The sequence below is a fragment of the Arvicola amphibius genome, chromosome 14, assembly GCF_903992535.2.
Source record: "Arvicola amphibius chromosome 14, mArvAmp1.2, whole genome shotgun sequence".
NCBI classification, from domain to species: domain Eukaryota; kingdom Metazoa; phylum Chordata; class Mammalia; order Rodentia; family Cricetidae; genus Arvicola; species Arvicola amphibius.
In genome coordinates this window covers 24,110,438-24,130,265 of record NC_052060.1, presented here as the reverse complement: position 1 = coordinate 24,130,265, position 19,828 = coordinate 24,110,438, and the positions used below count along the sequence as shown (strand labels likewise).

At 34.7% G+C, this 19,828-nt stretch overlaps 1 protein-coding gene across 4 annotated transcripts in view; it reads right to left on the bottom strand.

The window, feature by feature from the left end:
* Col11a1 (collagen type XI alpha 1 chain) overlaps nucleotides 1–19,828 on the bottom strand; it is a 169,069-nt gene that overhangs the window by 25,794 nt on the left and 123,447 nt on the right. For all 4 annotated transcript variants that reach the window (XM_038311125.1, XM_038311127.1, XM_038311124.1 and 1 more), the window contains 12 exons: nucleotides 17,148–17,255; nucleotides 16,251–16,304; nucleotides 14,286–14,339; nucleotides 13,714–13,821; nucleotides 11,645–11,698; nucleotides 9,743–9,796; nucleotides 8,426–8,479; nucleotides 4,098–4,151; nucleotides 3,410–3,517; nucleotides 3,135–3,188; nucleotides 2,223–2,276; nucleotides 1,015–1,068 (listed from right to left, as the gene is read on the bottom strand). In XM_038311125.1, coding sequence (XP_038167053.1) covers nucleotides 1,015–1,068; nucleotides 2,223–2,276; nucleotides 3,135–3,188; nucleotides 3,410–3,517; nucleotides 4,098–4,151; nucleotides 8,426–8,479; nucleotides 9,743–9,796; nucleotides 11,645–11,698; nucleotides 13,714–13,821; nucleotides 14,286–14,339; nucleotides 16,251–16,304; nucleotides 17,148–17,255 — 810 coding nt within the window. The remainder of the gene's footprint in view (nucleotides 1–1,014; nucleotides 1,069–2,222; nucleotides 2,277–3,134; nucleotides 3,189–3,409; nucleotides 3,518–4,097; nucleotides 4,152–8,425; nucleotides 8,480–9,742; nucleotides 9,797–11,644; nucleotides 11,699–13,713; nucleotides 13,822–14,285; nucleotides 14,340–16,250; nucleotides 16,305–17,147; nucleotides 17,256–19,828) is intronic.

Sequence of the window (19,828 nt, the reverse complement as noted above, 5' to 3'; positions counted from 1 at the left end):
AAAGTGAATACAGGATAGTTTTAGTAAGAAGAATGGAGGGAACAGGATAAAACATTCCTAGATAACAGGTACAAAAACAGACATAGAGATAAAATTTTTAGTTTTTAATTGACCTCAATTGTTGTGGGATGACTATAGTTAACAATAACCTGACACACAGTCTATGTACATCTCAAAGGCAGAAGCTTCAAATGTAAGAAGTACCGGAGAGGTCATTGACCTGTTTTTATCAATGTATATTATAAATATGTATTAAAATGTCAGATTCTTATCCTTTAATACCTTAAATTATTATTTGTAATTAAACTAAAATCTTTCAATCTCTTTTACCATACTACTGGAGTCACTATTTTTCTTTTTTCAATAATTTACATGATTTATTTATATTATGTTTGTCTACATGCGCACAAAAGAATGTGCATAAGGTCAAACCAAAGGACTTTGCAGGAGTCAGTTATGTCCTTTGGTCATGTGGAACTGGGGACTGAACACAGTACGCTGGGTTTGTTGACAAGGGCTTTTACCTGCTGAGACATCTCACCTTCACAGAAACAGTTAGTGTGACTATAGCTGCCTCTTTGCTTCTATCATCTTTATGAGACCCCTGCTTTATTAAAAATCATGGTTAAAAGTCCATGAAATTTGACAACATAAGGTCATCTACAATATATGGGTGCTTGCAGTGAATCGACTGAAATGGATTCGTGCTTTTCACAGTGTGTACACCAGACTCTGGGCATTTCACTCTCATGGAGAATGCCAGGGGCTGGAACTGGAACTGTTCGACAGCCCTCAACATTTGTTCAGAGGAGCAGATAACTCTCAGCAGAGGAATTGTTTGACTTATTCAAACTAGACAGTAAAATGGTTAAAATGTACTCTGAGTAAGTGAAAATTTTGACATTCTGAAGAAAGTGATTATTTGTCAGCCTCAGATGCTGCCTGGAGCGTGCATGGGTAATACCGATCTAAACACACAGGGAACAATTCAAATGAAGAATGAGCAAAACTTACTCTCTTTCCAGGAGGACCTGGTGGGCCAGCCTCACCAGATGGACCAGGGGGACCCTAGAAATGAATATAGTTAGATATAAATATAAAATTCACTATTTAATATTTTTCATAGCCAACATAATTTCTCCCAGTATAAGCTGAATCTGACTTTCATCTCACTGATACACATCTATCTTCACTAAAAACCCCAACCCCCATTCAGAGACATGAATAGCTTCTAGATATCCACATAGTAGGCTGGTAAACTTATTTGGCAAACTTCTCCATGGATATAGAAAAGTTCTTTGAATTTTCTCTATGGAAACTTATGCCATTTAAAAAGCAGTAATAGCGATTCAGCAAACACTTGACATATACGTGTATAAGTTTGTTCATAGACTACAAACTGAACATTTTGACTTACTACCTATAAACTTCTCACACAACACTAGTGGTTTTTGTTCCACTGTGTAAATAGCTATGTGAGGATGTGCGTCATAAGTATACCTTAGATTTCCAACTCCTAAGGCACAGAACCTTGTAAGAGACTCAGATTTCTTCAGACCTACTTAATTTAACACCTTTAATATTTTCTCATTTCCTAAGTAGCCCATGTGGCCTAAACACTTCTGTGTCTACACAAAAAAATATTAAAATGTCTATACTATGTTTCATTTAGCCACTTGGCTGAAATAGCATATGAACTATGACAAGCTACCTTGATATTCTTATTTTTATATTCATTATTTGTGTTTACAATGTATTAACTTTTTAAAAACAAGTGGGAGTGTGGGTATCTTTGTTTTGCCCAATTTGGGGATCTTTTGTCTCCTGCTGTGTTACCTCAAGCAGCCTTGACTTCAGGGTTTGTGCATTTTCTTATTCTATCTTATGCTGTATTGGGTTTGTGGCCCTGAAAGGCCTGCTCTTTTCTGTGGAAAAAGGGGGGGGGGGTTCATCTTGGGGAAAGGGGAGCTAGAGTGGACTATGAGTGGAGGGTGGGGAAGTTACTGGTGAGATGTATTGTATGTGAGGAGACTAGACAAATTAAGAAAAATAAATAATTAACAGTGGGACAAGCTCATAAACAAATTATGGCATACTTTGAGAAGGGCATACAAAAAATACAAAATGAGCTTTAATTGTGAAAGAGTGACCATGTTGAAATACCTTTTTAAAATGTATGGAACTATAGAAGATGATGAAAAATAGTAAGGTTTCTTGCCTACCGGTTGCCCTGGATCTCCATCTTCGCCCTTGTCACCTCCGACACCATCTTGCCCCTGTAATTGACAGTGAAAATTAACCCAAATATTTCTTACTATATTTTATTATTATAAAGGTACAAAACATACACAGACTACTTTGGTATAGTGTTTAAATAAACTGTGATCAGATGGATAAATGAAATTATAATACTTATGTTTTAGATAATGGCACCTGTTCCTCTTTCCATAAATACTTGGGAAATCATTAAATACTTGGAGAAAAAATACTTGGGAAATCATAAATGAGGAAGACTCACTTGATACATAAGATCAGTGCTTCCGTTTACCAGGAACAGATAATACAATTCAAAGTAGGATTTGCATAATAAAGAAAATTTGAAAATAAAGGCTTAACCAGGCTGTGGTGGCACACGCCTTTAATCCCAGCACTCTGGAGGCAGAGGAAGGTGGATCTCTGGGAGTGCAATGACAGCCTGGTCTACAAGAGCTAGTTCTAGGACAGGCATCAAAGCTACACAGAGAAACCCTGTCTTGAAAGACCATAAAAAAGAAAATAAAAGAAAGGAAGGATGACGGAAGGAAGGAAGGAAGGAAGGAAGGAAGGAAGGAAGGAAGGAAGGAAGGAAGGAAGGAAGGAAGGAAGGTCTTAAATTTTATAATAAAAGTACAGCTGCTACTTTTGCTTGGGTAATCCAAAACAGTTTCAATAATTGTTTAAATGATGCACATAGTCACATAACAGAGTGCAAGAATCACCAGTTATAGAAATGTTGTGGTCAGTGACATTTCTGTTTGTTTCATTTGTTTTTCTATCTTTAGAAGTTCATTTATGAGATAATTTTTTAAGTTGTTACGGTAGACTGAGGGAACTGCCACACTAAAAGCATCCTTTTATTTCTTTATGATACTTACTGCGGGGCCAGGTTCCCCAGGTGGACCAGGATCTCCAGGAAAACCAACAGGGCCCTAGACAGACATTGTAAAAAATAAATAAATAGAATAAAACAAAAGTTTCATGATGCTATTTTTTAGTGCTTTAAGAGATTAGAATCATGGTATTGGCTGGTTACATATATTCTCCAGACTGGAAAAAAAATTGAAAGGAGCTAAGAATGCATGCAAATATTTTCTATGAAAAGCTAGGAGAGGATTAAACACAAATTTCATCATAAAGAGTACAAACTCACCGGGTTCCCCTTGGGACCATCATCACCAGGTGGCCCCTTAGCACCAGCAGGACCAGCAGCCCCAGGAGGCCCAGCTTCTCCTTTCTCTCCTCTCTCTCCTTTGGGACCCTAAAGAATACAACCAAAAGCAATAATTACTTTGTAAACACTGTTTCAAGATCTTAACCTTACTACCGTGGGTTGTATAATTCTCTGCTTTTATAGTCTGTATATTACATTGCAAAATTTCTAACAGAATTAATTAAATGCAATAGTCATGAACCCTGCTGCTAGATTTTCAAAATATTTCTACATTGTCAAGGGAATGTAATAGTTTTAAGAGCAGTTTAATTTATTTTAGAATAATCCATTTTAATTAACAAATGTTTATTTAATACAGGAAGGAAATTGTTGCTTTGATTCTATTATGGACAGTTCACTAAACACAATGTGTACAATGAACACCTTATGTTTAAAGGACTTAACTCATGCAAATGTGACCGTTTAAATCTTAGACACTAATCAAAATATGCAGAGGAATGTCAGTTATTAATCAATAAGTTTTTGCAGTTGTGGGCACAATAAGTAAGCTGGAAAGGAAGAGTAAAAATGAATACTGTTAGGATTCAAGTTCAATGTTCAAACACTCTAAAAGAATTCCTAAATATTTAATGAATCCTAATAGCGACTTTAAGACTACAGAACTTACACCTGTGCCAGCTTCACCAGGGGGCCCGGGGTTCCCTGCTTCTCCAGGCTCACCCTACAAAGAAAGCATCAGATAATGGTAAGCACACAGCAATGGTGTTTTGTACCTGTAATAATGCCCTTAGGATGGACATCCTAATTTAGACCAGCCTCTACCTTACTTTACTGCTTAAACCACATCAAAAGTCTAATGAGTAGAAAGAGAACTTGGATTAATCACAATAATTCAAGAGAAGAAATAGATTAAATGCTACTTTGGTTTGGAGAGATGAAATCAAGCACATGAGCGCGGGTTACCACCAGGATATAGCAACAATCAGACATTTTCTAACAGTTTGCATTCGTGCAGCATCAAAATTCATATTATAATCAGGATTATTAATTTTAAAATGCAAGTTGTTTTTTTTTTTTTACTAAACTATAAATCTCTTGCTATTGAAATACATCAGTATAAAGCTTGGTGCTATATTGATAATCTTATAGAATGAGTTTAGGAAAATCAGTGTGAAATAAAGAATGTACTTAATCAAAAGTCCTATATTTGACTGCTTAAATATTATAAATCTAATTGTCTTTATGATCTTGTCTTAATCCAACTAGATATTTGCCAGGTTATCTGACCAGTGAAGGGAAAATGTCTTAGAAACCAGAAATCCATATTTAAATGAAGGTAACATAAGGCTGTCCAATTTGTTATGTTTATGCATAAAGAATATTTACCTGCGATTTAGCTAAGAAGTCTACTGCTAGTGTTCCCTTCTTAGAAATGCACAAATTTCAGTGTCTTATTCCAGTGATTACTTAACTGAAGGGATGCAGCATACACCTACACAAACACACACACACAGACACACACACACAGAGAGACACACATAGTGTTCAATTCAACAGTCCTGTAGCAGCTCCAACATCAGTGTCAGGATTCTGAAATGGATGGAATTCTTCTAGTTCTTAGTTTAGTCACTAGTATCAAAGGTCTTCCTGCACATACTAGTGATTCTAGGTTGGTTTGAAATTTTCCTTAGTAAGTACAAACATCATTACAAAAAAGAAACTGTTTTGCAAAATTTCTTAGTCTTCTTAAATACACCACATTTTGATTTCTTAAGACATTTGTATAGTTGTGATGGCATCAAGTACTTTCTATGAATTTCTCAATTATGGGATTGTCTGAAAATTTTGTCTTTCCCAACATAAGTGACAAATATATACTGTATTTTGGATAATTATTACAAGTAAAATATTGCATTTACATTATATATGAAGAAAATACTTATTAAATTATCTTAATATGATTAAATAATATATCAGTAATTTGGGGTGATGGTATTCAGATAAATGAAATGAAACAAGTACTTTGTCATTCAAATAAATGGCAAAATGTCCACAATAAACATTTATCACATGGAATATATGCAATATTAGTTGAAAACCATGAAAACTCATTGAACACAAAATATTTTCTTATGTGTCATATTATTCTGTGATATTTTTGTGCAAAGTTGGAAATAGAAAAACTATATATTTTTAAGTCAACATTAATATATTTGCTCATCTCTTTCCATCTTTGTTAAAAATAAGTGAAGTGATATTTTGAAAAGATTATGTCAAATTTTCTAAACTAAGGAAAATAATGGTAGTCAAGAAGTGTGTATAGACAGTAACATGTAAGGGCAAAAACTACAAAACATTTGAAAATAATACATAAATATTCACTTGCTTTAAGGATAATAAAATGGTCTTTATGCCTACTAGAAACAAGTTCATATAATATAAATCAAAATAATTTCTAAAAATTTCTGCATTAAAATATTTTAGAGGTTGGTGTTGACAAAATTGTAAACACATATAGCAATGCAAAGAGTTCGTCATGCTAATGAGCTCCCTTCAATGGGTTGAGTAAGGTAACAGGTTACTCTATGGAAATATAATGGTGTCATATAATAAACACTGCTGTGTGAAGGGGAGAAAGGGGTGTGCAGTTATCACGCCATATTGCTAGTGTACTCTGCGTTTATTCCAGCGTTTCCTATAGAAGCAACAGCAAATTGCTCTGCATATTCAAGTAATTACAAATTATTTTTATTAAGAAAATGTGTTGATTATTTGTTCTGAGAAAACTGTTGAGGTATCTCCCATAAATACATGGCCCAGGAAGAACAGATTTTTTTTTATCATTTACTCTATCATAAGGAAATTTTTAAAAGGAAAAAATATTGTTTTCAAATATTAAGTTTCAATTTAGGTGCTCATAAAATTTAAAAGTCACTCTAGGAGTATCGTGGCACACACAAACAAACACAAACAAACAAAAAAAAGTTTAAAAATAAAAATAATTTCAAAAAAATAGATTCAAATTAAAGACTGGCAGTAAAGTCACCAGCCTTATTGAATATGATAAGGCTCCAAAATGGCAAATTGTTATAATTTGACCTTTAACCTACGTGACAATGGTGTGAGACTTTCCCCCGAACTCCTGGTAGTGGCAAAAGTGACTGTCTTTAAGAGATTCTTAGAAAACAACGGACGGGCTCTGTGGGAGCCTTCTCAGCTTGGTCGATCACCTTCCTGGACCTGGGGGGAGTTGGGAGGACCTTGGTCTTAGCATAGAGTGGGGAACCCTGATGGCTCCTAGGCCTTGAGAGGGAGGGAGGGGAGGTATGGGTGGAGGGGAGGGGAGGGAAGGGGGAGAAGGAGGGGAGAGAAAGGGGAGAAGGAGGGGAGGGAGGGGGGAGGAGGAGGGAAGGAGATGGAAATTTTTAAATATAAAAAAAAATAAACCATGAGAAAAAAAAAAAAAAAAGAAAAAAAAAACAAAGACAACACAATAAAAAAAAAAAAAAAAGAAAAAAAAAAAAAAAAAAAAAAAAAAAAAAAAAAAAAAAAGAAAACAAAGTATTAAAAAAGAAAAGAAAATACTTACAACTATTTTTTGTTGTTGTTTACAGTGTCCATGATATAGGTGAAGCATACTGAAATGTCTATTGAAGCTATGGACTATTCCCAACTCTCTGGGCAGCACCAGAACCCAATAGATATGCTCCCAAGAAGGAAGGTGAAGGAGGAAAATTGGTAGAATTTTTCAAGACAGTGGTGTCTCGGTTGCTGGTCTTGTCTTATGCTTGTTATGCTAGGACTATCAATCACACTGAGAATTTTTCTTTGAATAACTCTTGTCTGTCTCAACATATATCTTTCTCCATAAGATTTTAAACAAATTTCCTAAAAGCAATTGTCAAAGAAACTGCATTCTTTATCCACAAAGAAATAGAAAGTATAATTTGTTCCTAATTTAGTAATTAATGAGATATTTGAATAGAGAGTCATGTGAAGTTAATTATAAATATAAGAGTTGGGGTGAAAGGCAAGAGTAAACATCAATATGATGTTTATCAGTCTAATTCCATTACACTGTTTTTAGAGGTTAACTCTTTTAATGAACACAAATGAAGTTAATTATAAAATAAAATGTGTCAAAAAGAATTCAAAGCAAAGAAGAGAATCATGTTTCAATGTTGGAATAAAAACACTACAGCTATCTCATTTTACATACCTTCCTTGTATAATATTTTATGGTATAAATTAATTTTTTGTTCTTCAAAACTGGCAAATCACTTTCTCAGGTAAATGTTAATGACAATTTTCTTAAAAATTCTATTAAGATGTGAAGTTGGATACATAGATAAGAAATCAAAGAATCATTTTGACATTTTCAAAAAAAGGAAGAATAGATTTTTAAGATGAAATAATGTTTCCCAGGAAAAGGGGCTGTTCTGTGCACAGATGTTATGGCACATGCCAGTAGCTTTGAAAAATGCCAGAGATGGGCTGAGTGGTGGCAATGAAAAGGTGACAAAAATCAGTGATTAATTGTTTTCTGATGTGAAAGACTCCTTTCGTCTGTGGATCAGTTGTGGAAGTGCTTCCTTTGCTTTTAACTACCAAGTGTCACTAATGAAAGGCACTGTAGTCTCGTCAGACTTTCAGAGGCTGAAGTGGAGCTTGGCATTTTCACTTTCTAATGAAGAAACATTCACCAAATCACTGTAATTAACTAAGTCTCAGCTTCCCTTTCATGAAAGCAGATCACGATGACTCCAACACAGCACTGAAACAGGAAATAATCTGTGTGCAGCATTCCTCGCCACAGGTGTCAATACAAAACATCAGCATTTAATTTCAATCTGTGTAGGTTCTAGAATAAATTATACTGAATTTGTGAATATATGTAGACCACTTAGCACCAAACTTATGGCAGCAGCATATAAAATATGCCCAGCAATTATCAAAGCTCTTTATTTCTGGCTGTTTTAGCCAGCATGCCCTTACCTTTTGTCCCACACCACCAACAGAACCAATGGAGCCTGGGGGTCCTTGTGGTCCCTGAGAAGTAGAAAAAGAAATGGAGTTATACGTCTAATAAAATGTTCTGTTCAAACACATGTACCTAGAGTGTTCAAAGAGAGTATTATGTACAGGAATACTGAGTAAATTGAGGGGGTGAAACAAAAAGTAATGACTTTTTTCAGTTGCCACATTTATTAACAGCAAATAATTTTATATATTACATCAGGTTTTAGCTTCCCCAGGATTTGGAGCATAAGGCAAAGAGATTTTTCAAATTTTGCCATGTTTTTTAGTTGAAACAAAATTTCAATGTCTATGCCCATGGAAAAATCAGGACAGCTTTACAATATGATTTTATATTAAATCAGAGTCATGACTATATTTAAATATAACTTACTGCATGGGAAAAACAAATCCTTTATACACTGCTAGGCATTAGATTCCTTTAGGGAATCTAATGACAGCTGAATATCTTTTCTAGTTTAGCAGCTACTGATATCTTTTATCAGTTCTGATCTGATAAAATTAAAGGCACATATGAAAGAAAATAAATCTCATCCAAAAGAATGTGGAAAACAGGTGGCTTCATTTGCAAAACATGAAGTCAGAAGTAGATCACATAGACCTAGAAATCTTTTTAAGGTAATGGTAGCATAGAAGCATTTTTACTTTTCCAAATTCTATAATATTCCATCAGAATACTGGATCAGTTTCTAAGGGGAGTGTCCTCCTTAAATAACCGAGAAGAGACTCTCAATGAGAAGAGTGCACAAATGCACATATTTCTCTGAGTGCTTTATAGACGCAAAATGCATGCGGTAAAACTTTTAGGTAAAAACTTTTATGTGGATATATATATATAACAGGTGTTTAGAGCACACACATAGGCCAGTATATTCAAGACAATTACAAACCTCTCACATCATTGCCAATGAGAAATCTTAAACTGAAGAATTCAACAACCATGTATAGAACATTTATCATATATCAGCAACAGTATAAGTAAACTATTCTGAGCCATATGATTTACAATAATACAAATGATATTTTTCACCAAGAAATATATATTAAGTGTGATCTGGGTGTCTATTTTATATTAGTGGTAAATTTTTCAGGAAAAAGTCCATATCTTACTTTCAATTGAAATGGCACGAGTAGATGATCATTGGGTTCTCATCCACTTCTATATATAAAGCATGATGTAATTATCTCCATTATATATCATAAACCATCTGGCAGAATGTAATACTGACACAGAATACCCTTCAGAATTAACTCGCATACACTTCAAGTACTTACATCACCTCCATTGGGACCTTGGGGGCCTCGTGGGCCAGGAGGACCTGGTGGACCCTAAAAAGCAAAGTAATAATGTTTGCCAAGATCACACGCATATGTGGTTAACATTTTTATCTTTTAAGATAACTAAGATAGGCTATGAAATCACAGGCAGAAAAGAACATCAGGGTTACCAACATGCTGGATGAAGACAATATCACATCACACCAGCAAATTACCCTTTACTAACTGATAGGAAATTAACACTTCAGAAAAAAGCTAAAAGAAAACAAACACAGCACAGGAAGTCTACTGCTGGTATACAATATTGACAGTATAGACAGCGACATATTATAAAAGAATATATTCAAGCATAATGTAATTATATCATTGAAACCACAACAACAATAACAAAAAGAAAACCAATGCTGGACTAGTTGTTTAAGAACTAGAGAGTAAAATAAAAGAATATTTGTTTTTTATTTGTGTAGCATGGTGGGGTGTAAATGAATTCTCAGGTTTGACATTATAGAATTGGAAATATTTAGTTGTATTTCTACAATAAAGTTTCTATGTCCTGGATATACATTAAAATTATCCCAGAACATTTTTTAAAACACTTCTGGCAACATCCCTTACTTCTAGGTTGAAATTAAGATAGTTCAAAGTAAAGAAATAAGTAAAATAAAATGATAAAATATGAAATAAAGAGAATAGACAGTAGTGAACCACTAGTCATTAGTAGTTTTTAAAAACTCAGTTAAATTCAGTGCCACAATGGAAGCTTTTCCTAATCTGACCAATCGTATGCTCAAGGAAAATATATCAGTAACTCATGGAATCACAGCACTCGATCTAGAAAAATGGGCTGTAATGTTTCTCTCGTTGCATGTATCCTATCCTATTTATTCCTCCAGTTGAGTCGCTGATGATAGGAATAACCTCAAAGTATATAATAAATATGGGCGTTGCTCTTAAAGAGAAAGAAACGTAACTCCCAACTGTAAAACTTCAAAATATGATTAGATCCCATGCTCAGGTGCAGGTGGTCAACACAAAGCAAACTCAATAGTATTTTTGTACATGTTTTTGTCCCAGTAATATTTTTCTTGTATGTTTTGGTTTCTGTTTTCTTGGGATTTTATGTTTCTTGGGTTTTTTTTTTTGTTATTGTCATTGTTTGTTTGAAGGGAGAGGGCATGGAGTAGGTAGGGGGAAAGGGTTGGGGAGGGGCAAATATGATCACAATATATGGTGTAAAAATGTTTATTGACATAAAAATATTAAAATATGTATTTTGAAGTAAAGCAAAATTGTCAGAAATGATGGAAGGAAAGCAATTAAGACTTCATCATATGTAAGACCTCATCATATATAACTTTCAAATACTTTGAGGAATTATTCCTTATCACATATATTTGAAAGTTTAGGTTGAGTTCTTAAAGTAAAAATGTCCTAGTTGATAATGAAAAAACATTTGTTACAATACTCAAACTAATAATAAATTCCTCATTAAACTCGGAAGTTGTTTCAGAGGATGGTAAAATTTCATTCTCCTTGCATAGTGAGTAATTATAGAATTCCTATCTGAATGCTATGTATTCCACACCAAAATTCCAAACCAAAAGATTCACAAGATACTAGTATGGATTGGTTCACACAAATGGTTTAGACTCATTAAATACGTGGACCACTAAATGTTATGTAAGCATATGACATTATTCTGAAGTGGATAAAGATAAAAGATCAATATTTTTGAAATATATCAGCAGTTGATTTTTACCAATGATCTGAATAGAAAGTAGAATTTAGCAGGAGAGCAGCACAATTGCACAACAGTTTTGTTAACATTCATGAATTGTGATGGAGTTATGCGTAGTGTTGGCATACACAGTACCATTGAATCTGGAAAACACAACCTACCATGGGTCCAACATCTCCATTTTCACCCTTTTCACCGGGCGGTCCTGGCAAACCCTGAGAAAATACAATTTAAAAGGATGTTGTCTGTGCATTTTACGAGAAAGATACATTTGAAGGATTCAGAAATGGCTAAGAGAGTACAATCCTTTCTGCACAGACATGATGACTTGTGTTGAGATCCTCCGAGCCTAAGTAACATTGGACACAGTAGCACTGATATGTAACCCCAGTATGGAGAGAGAAAGGTTAGACAGGAGATGGCTTTGTAGCTTGTCGGTCTATTAGGCAGCAGTAACACATCAGCAAACATTAAAAGAAATCATCTCAAACAGAAGGCAGAGCAAAACCTGAAGTTACCCATAACCTAAACCCACACACAATGAAACATACTTATTTGTGCTCACACATACACACACTGACTGCCAAGGCAAGAAACAAATACTCTTAATAAATTTATATACCAAAAAGCAAATATCAATTTAATTAAGAATGTGAAAATTATTTTTCAGAAACAAACATATATTAAAATACAGTCAACGGTTTCCTACATGTTATAAAATCTGACTATATTAACAAGTAAAATCCGTGTTTTGAATAATATTTTAGGTTGAGTTTTGCTAAAATACATAAATCAATAAACATAAAATTTGATCTTACAAATGCTAGCTCTTTTTATTTCTTTTATCCAAATTAGACTTCTAACATTTACATTTTTCATGTTTATGCTCTGTATTATTACAGTCAGGTAACAGTTTGGCAAACCTTTTTATTTAAATAAGTATTCTAATATATATCCAAAGTTGCACATATATTGTGATTCTTGGTCTATTAATTCATTTTTGAATCTTAAAAATCTATAATTCATGAAACTTATTATATTGATCACATCCTTCTGTTTTCCCTAATTTCTCTCTTTTGTACAACCGCACTGTAAGTTGACATTAGAAATCCAATGTAAGGGAGCCATTTTAGGGTTGGCAAGAGACTTGGCTCTGGAGGGGTTCCCAGGTGTCCAAGGGGATTTCCCCAGCTAGGTCCTTGGGCAGTAGAAGAGAGGGTGCCTGAACTGGCCTTGTCCCATAGTCACACTGATGAATATCTTGCATATCACCATAGAACCTTCATCTGGTGGTGGATGGAGATAGAGACAAAGACCCACACTGGAGCATTGGACTGAGCTCCCAAGGTCCAAAATAGGAGCAGAAGGAGGGAGATCATGAGCAAGAAAGTCAGGACCGCGAGGGGTGCATTCACCCACTGAGATGATGAAACAGATATCATTGATCAAAGTTGGAATAGATGTGTACATAACCAGCAAGTGGAAGAAGATAGACAGGTGCTCCAAAGGTTTGCAGAACCTTTATATCATGTTAAAAGGGAAACACAATTGGGAGGAGAAACTGGATACAATGATGCAATATTCTTTATGAGATCTTTATGATAAATTGAAATAGAAGTTCTGGATCATTTAGCGTTTTACAATTTAATATTTCTTTTTTCAAATGCATTTCATAAACTATAGAATTATCATTTAAGCTATTTTTCTTGATATATTACCCACTTATTTTGTCCATTACTTAACACTTGCTGCTGTTACTTCATAGTCTTTGAAATATTTGTCATTCATCTGAAATACTGATTCTTCTAGAGAACTATTTCAAGTGACTTCTTTTATCTATTAGAGCTGCAAGTCTGTGCTTCACGTTTAAAACAAAAGGGCAATCGAGGTAACGCTTGATGTGTCAGAAACAAAAATCAAGCAGATGCATATTTGCATGTATGCTCAAAATTAATATTTCATAATGAAAAAGAAGTAAAGCTTTGGTACACAACCACACACACACACACACACACGTAAGCACACACACACACACACACACACACACGTAAGCCCACACAGACTCATATACACACAATTGCACACACATGTGCACTCACACACACACACCATCCCCACATGCAGTGAGCACAGCATTTAATGTCACTTAGAAACCAGGGACACTGTTTTGCTTCCCTGCCCTAGAAACTGAGAGTGAGGAGCCAGTGAATATCATGCAGAGGTTTCTTACCTGAAGACCTATGGGTCCAGGAGGCCCTGGGAAGCCTCGTGCCCCCTCATCACCTTTTTGTCCAAACATTCCCTGTTGTCCTCTGGGACCTGCCTCACCATCTCCTCCCTTGAGAACAGCAAGGTACATATCAGTATCGAAGAAAACATCATGATACTTTAGTATGAAAATGGCAGCCATTCCATAATCTACTAAAGAATTGCAAAGGAGACTCAATTCCCATGGTTTGCTCCAAAAAAAATGTCATTGTTTGGTTCACAAGCATTCTTTCTGGAGTTTAGTTGATTTTGATTTGATCATCTCACTGAATACAGTAAAAATGGTCCAGTAGAAAATATAATGCTCAAATTTATTAGATACCAAATGATTATACTCTTATCTAAACTATGCCACTTTTTGAAAAACGTGGGTACATATATTAGATCACTTATGTGTGGCTCAGTGTTTAGCATATGAATAAACTTATTAACTCACAGTGTTATTTGGATATAGGAGTGACATATTTAAATCATGAATCCAATCATGGAGTTATAAGCCCCTAAATTGTGGATCAAAGAGGTATGCATACTTACAGCAATTCCAGGAGCACCAACAGGTCCTTGAAGACCTGGGGGACCAGGAGGGCCCTGAAGTAACAAACAAATCAGAAATTTCCACATCAAAGCTTCTAAGGGATCAGTAAAATTAAACAAACAAAAGACAATGCTGACCAAGATAAGCAATGACTGACTAGAGTAAACAGTGGTTAACTGAGATCTACTAAGCACCTCTGTACTCTTTTGGAAATTCAGAGATATGGCTTTTTTTTAAATTGTCCTGGAACTCACTTTGTAGATCAGACTGGCCTCAGCCTCAAAGAGATCCTCCTACCTGTACCTCCTGAGTGTTATAATTACTACAGCAGTCATCAATTATTTTATTCCCTGCAGACTTATAGTTTCATATGTATAATCAAGATAAAATTGATATTTACTAAAAAATTGAAAATGTTCCCCTCTGAAATTGTAGATATCTAAAAATAGATCTTCCCACTAACCTAAACCAATTTAAAGATGTATATTTTAAATGTTTTTTAATATATATATATATATATATCAGAAGGAGCACATAAAGATATACTATACCATTTTCTAATTATCAACAGGGTTATAAGGTGCCATACATCGAATATATTATTACATGAAAAATCTCTGTGCATGCACACGTGTTACACATTCAAGTGCTTAAAACTATTTTGAACAATATATTTAAACAGGTAATGGGTTATCCATGCATAGATACATCCTTTTGCTCTTGTATTAACTAATAACACTTTGGATAAATGGAGTCTGTTGGTTTTAGTCTTTTGTCGACTTTCATACAAGCGTGAAAGAGGAAAACTCAGGTGAGCAAATGCCCCACAAGACTGAGCTATGTGAAAAGATAGTGGGACAGCCGGGCGGTGGTGGCGCACGCCTTTAATCCCAGCACTCGGGAGGCAGAGGCAGGCGGATCTCTGTGACTTCGAGGCCAGCCTGGTCTACAAGAGCTAGTTCCAGGACAGGCTCTAAAAAAGCTGCAGAGAAACCCTGTCTCGAAAAACCAGAAAAAAAAAAAAAAAAAAAAAAAGATAGTGGGACATTTTCTTAATTAATGACTGATGTGCGAGAGTTCAGCCCATGAGAGGGGTCGTGCGACCACTCAGCCTCTGGTCCTGCATGGTATAAAAAGTAGGCTGAGCAAGGTGTAAGAAGAAAGCCAGTAAGCAGCACTTCCCCATGGCCTCTGCCGCATAGGTTCCCTTTCCCTGCCTTAAGTTCCTGTCCTGGCATCCTTTGATGATGGACGGTGATTCTGCAATCTAAGATGTCAAAAAGTTTATCTCTTTTGACCAACATATCTGTGTGATTCTGGTATTCAAATAATATTTGTCTTTTCAGAATGAAATAAAATTCAGTTTTGTGATGACAACAACCTTTCTTGTCTACAAGACTAACTACAGCAAATATAAAACAATTATAATCTTTTTATAAGTATATGGATATACATATACTTATATATCAATATGTTTGTACTTGATTTATTTTGTGTGTGCAGATGTGTATGTGTGTGTGTGTGTGTGTTGTATGTGTGCTCTATGTACATATGACTGGGCAAAGGGCAGAGTAAGATGTCTGGGTAATCAGTTCTATTACTCTTTGACTTACTCAGTTGAGTCACAGAACACTGACCTAGACTAATTTACAATCCTGCATAGATTCTGGAACCTCAAGATAGTTCTGCATGCTAAAGCAACAATTATCCTGGTTTGCTGAGCAGAAGCATCTTCCCAAACCCATATACTATACATTTTTATTAAGGTAAAAGTTCTTTTGATTACTTTATATATAAATCAACACACACTTATTTAAATTTATTTTTTTTTTTACATTTAAATTCCCAGAACAATAACAACCTTGACAAAAAAAAGTCTGCTGGAGCTAAATGTTACTATGGAAAAGACCCAATGAAAGGAGTTAATAGGACAATGCTCCCTCACCAAGTCGCAAGGAACTCACATTTTCGCCTTTGTCCCCTTTGCTGCCCTTTTGGCCTGGTTCTCCAATTTCACCCTGGGTTTGAAAGATGCATGTTAAAGCTGATTTCCAAGTTATCATATCTGAAATCTCATTGTTATCCAATGTTAACATTTTCCTGTCAATGTAGTTACATGCTAGTACGTAAAACTGTGGTCTCAATGTAGATGCCTCTGATTTCTATAAATGACCAATATTTAGGAAGAGGTAGTCAGCATAACTCTCAGGACAACAGCTAGAAATACGTCTTAAAAACTGATATTTTTTCCTGAATATCACCACTATAAGTTGACAGTGGAAGCACATTGATCTGCATACATAATATATATATATATATATAAGCACACAGTAATCAAAATGTATTTTTTCTTTTCTCCCAGTTTTCCAAATAGAAGAATATATGAACACTATTTCACAAAATTTCTACATATTACAGTAAAATTAGAAATTAGCTTGAAACAATAAAATCCTACCTTTTTGCATAAAAATCTGAGATTTATTATTCATAGGTCAATAAAAAGGAATTACCATTCTACTAAAAGCTTATTCATAAATCTTATGGCACAAGTTCTCAGACTAAACATGTATAGATAATTGTATTCAATTTACACTACTTAAAGGAAGATAATTTTTTAAAATAGAAATTACTGTTTTTATCATACCTATGCTTCTATTCTGTATGCTGTTTTAGAGAAAGCACATTTCTTAACTTTAGAAGGCATATAGTATTTTTTGGTTACACAAAAGGTATCAAAAACTGAAAAAGATAAAACCACAAATCTTCCACTTTAGATTTAATTTTTGATTAATTATGGATGTGCCTGAGAAATCACTTAATGTGCTTTGGTATGATAGACTTCCACAAATGATAACACCAACCTTGTCTCCATCCTCACCAGGAGAGCCAGCAGGACCAGCAGGCCCTGGAAGACCCACAGGGCCTTGGATTCCATCTCTACCTGCAGGGCCTTGAGGACCCTTCTCTCCCTGTGGAGAAAAGACAATATGTCATTAATTTCTGTAAGAAACCCATAAAGGTTCTATATGGTTTAGAAATAATACATACATAAAATAACACCCAAACATAACTCTACATATTTTAGTTCTTATATTTGGAAAAGAAATAGTTTAATCTTTCTGGGAAACAAATTGGAAGTTGTAAAGAAGAGCCAGAAACAATGAGTTGCACTCTGCAGGTAATTAATAATACCAGAAAAACTGGCATCACTTTTAATAATTTATAGGTCTGTATCTATACTCTATAAAATTTATTAGAATAGCTGAAAATATTTTTTCCAAACAAATCCTGGCAAATCAGATGGCTACTGTCTTTCTGTGCATATACCTTGCCTTCCCCAAACTAATGAGAATTCAACAGATGTTAGACTTAAACAAACATTTTTATGATGTGCTTTAATATGCAACGGGTTACCCCTTTTTACAGGTATGTTGTGGATTCTATGAGTTTGGATATTTGATTTCGTGTCTGCTTTGCCTGATGCCAAACAGCATGTGTGTTGACTTTCTCTTCCTCTGTGGTTTTGTAAAGGTAATTATGAACTAAATAAATAAGAGAGCAGAGTTCTCAACTCAGTTCTGAATGGAAGCCCACAGTCTTCTTCAACTTCAATATTTTCAGTTCTCATTCTTTGTTTTCTTTACATTTTTTACTTTTCATTTATCTCATTTTTATTGGGAAATAAACACATGCTTTCATGGCTGACTAATCAAGAGAGGGATTGCATCCAATCCTATGAGTACGTTTAACTACTGCGCTCTTCTTTGAGCTCCATTCACGATCCCTCACCCTCTTTTTCTGTGTGTGCTCATAGAGCTAACCATCCATATGTGAACATTACCACCAAGTGTCTATTTTCTCTACTTTTGATGGAGTCTTCTACAATGCACATCCATAATGCTCCTCTATAGTTTGATTATAGATCTCCGCTCTCTCTCTCTCTCTCTCAAGTCCACCTCATACGAAAAGAGAATGTGTTGGCTCTACACCTATTATTCCAAATGGCACTGCAGGTTAACAGTCTGACCCTCACCATTCTAAAATCATGCAAACACATGCTTATGTTATAGAAAAACTATTTAAAACTGCTTTTATTAATGGCTGTTGTTCAGTTCACATTTAGTTAAAGTATTGCCCTTGCTTTGTTTCATACTGATGTTTCCTCATCTCATGTTACTACAACTGCATTGCCAAAAGATATGTAACTAACAGAACTTATCTATAAACTGAGGATGTGGCAGTCGTTTATACAAATCATAGTTTTCTTTAGGAATCAGTTACATAATCAAAATATTTATCCCCATGTGATAAGTTGAAAAAGGTTTATCTTCCCTTCCCAATCCCACCTCCAAGAGTTTCTAATTGATTGAAAATACGGAGATCCTATTTGGGCCATAATTATCCTTGTGAGTGGGTATTCTGTACAGTTTGAGATTTTGTTTTCCATTTTGCTTTCCTTTCGAGATGCTGGGTTTTTATGAAAGTGTACTACAAGCTTGACTTCCACATGGTCTAACATGCCTTTTACTTCATCTAAACCTATATCTTTTATAATTACTTTATATTTCAACTCAGGACAAAATTTATATTTGTAATTGGTCAAACAGAATATGCTGGACAACATTTCCATGATGTTTCAAAAGACTTTTTCATGGATATCTGTGGGTAGTGTGATCCAACAATGCCAAAACTTAATTCTGCTAATAGATATAAGCTGATATCTTCCTTAAAATACTACTTAGTTCAGTATCTACCAGTTAGGTTTTCTCATTAACTATTTGAAAAATGAAAAGTACAACAATATGAATATATTTGTAGTTTTAGGTATAAAAAATGAAAGTTTAGCTGAACAAGGATTTCATGGTCCCACTAGCCATGATATCACTCACTGTCAAAACTTGTAGGGCCTCAGTATGCTTCTTAAATCATCTTTCTTAAGTCTCTCTAAATTAAAGTGTAAAATAACTGGAGTACTTTTTTACTTTGGTATTTGATTAAGTATTTACTTTATAAACCAAAATATATATTCACTTGAAGTCATAGGATTGACTCAATTATATTATCATCATAGAACTTACATTTTCAATTTGAGTGAAAAGCAACAAAGTTCCTTTCATCTGTATTCATCCTTTATTCCACAAGTTATGTATGGCCTAAATTTTTTAAATTAACTGGACTCAAAGACATTGAGCCCTTTCTCCTTTAAGAGTATAGTATAGCCGGGCGGTGGTGGCGCATGCCTTTAATCCCAGCTCTCGGGAGGCAGAGGCAGGTGGATCTCTGTGAGTTCAAGGCCAGCCTGGTCTACAAGAGCTAGTTCCAGGACAGGCTCTAAAAAAGCTGCAGAGAAACCCTGTCTCGAAAAAACCAAAAAAAGTAAAAAGAAAAAAAAAGAGTATAGTACAAAACATACAGCCTCAGAAAAATTCTCAGTAAAAAAATATGCAATATGCCTTTGCTGGAAAGCAAAACGTGTATACAACAGTGTCAAGATCAAATTCTAACATTCTGATTGAAATACAAAAACATCAGTAGGATTACC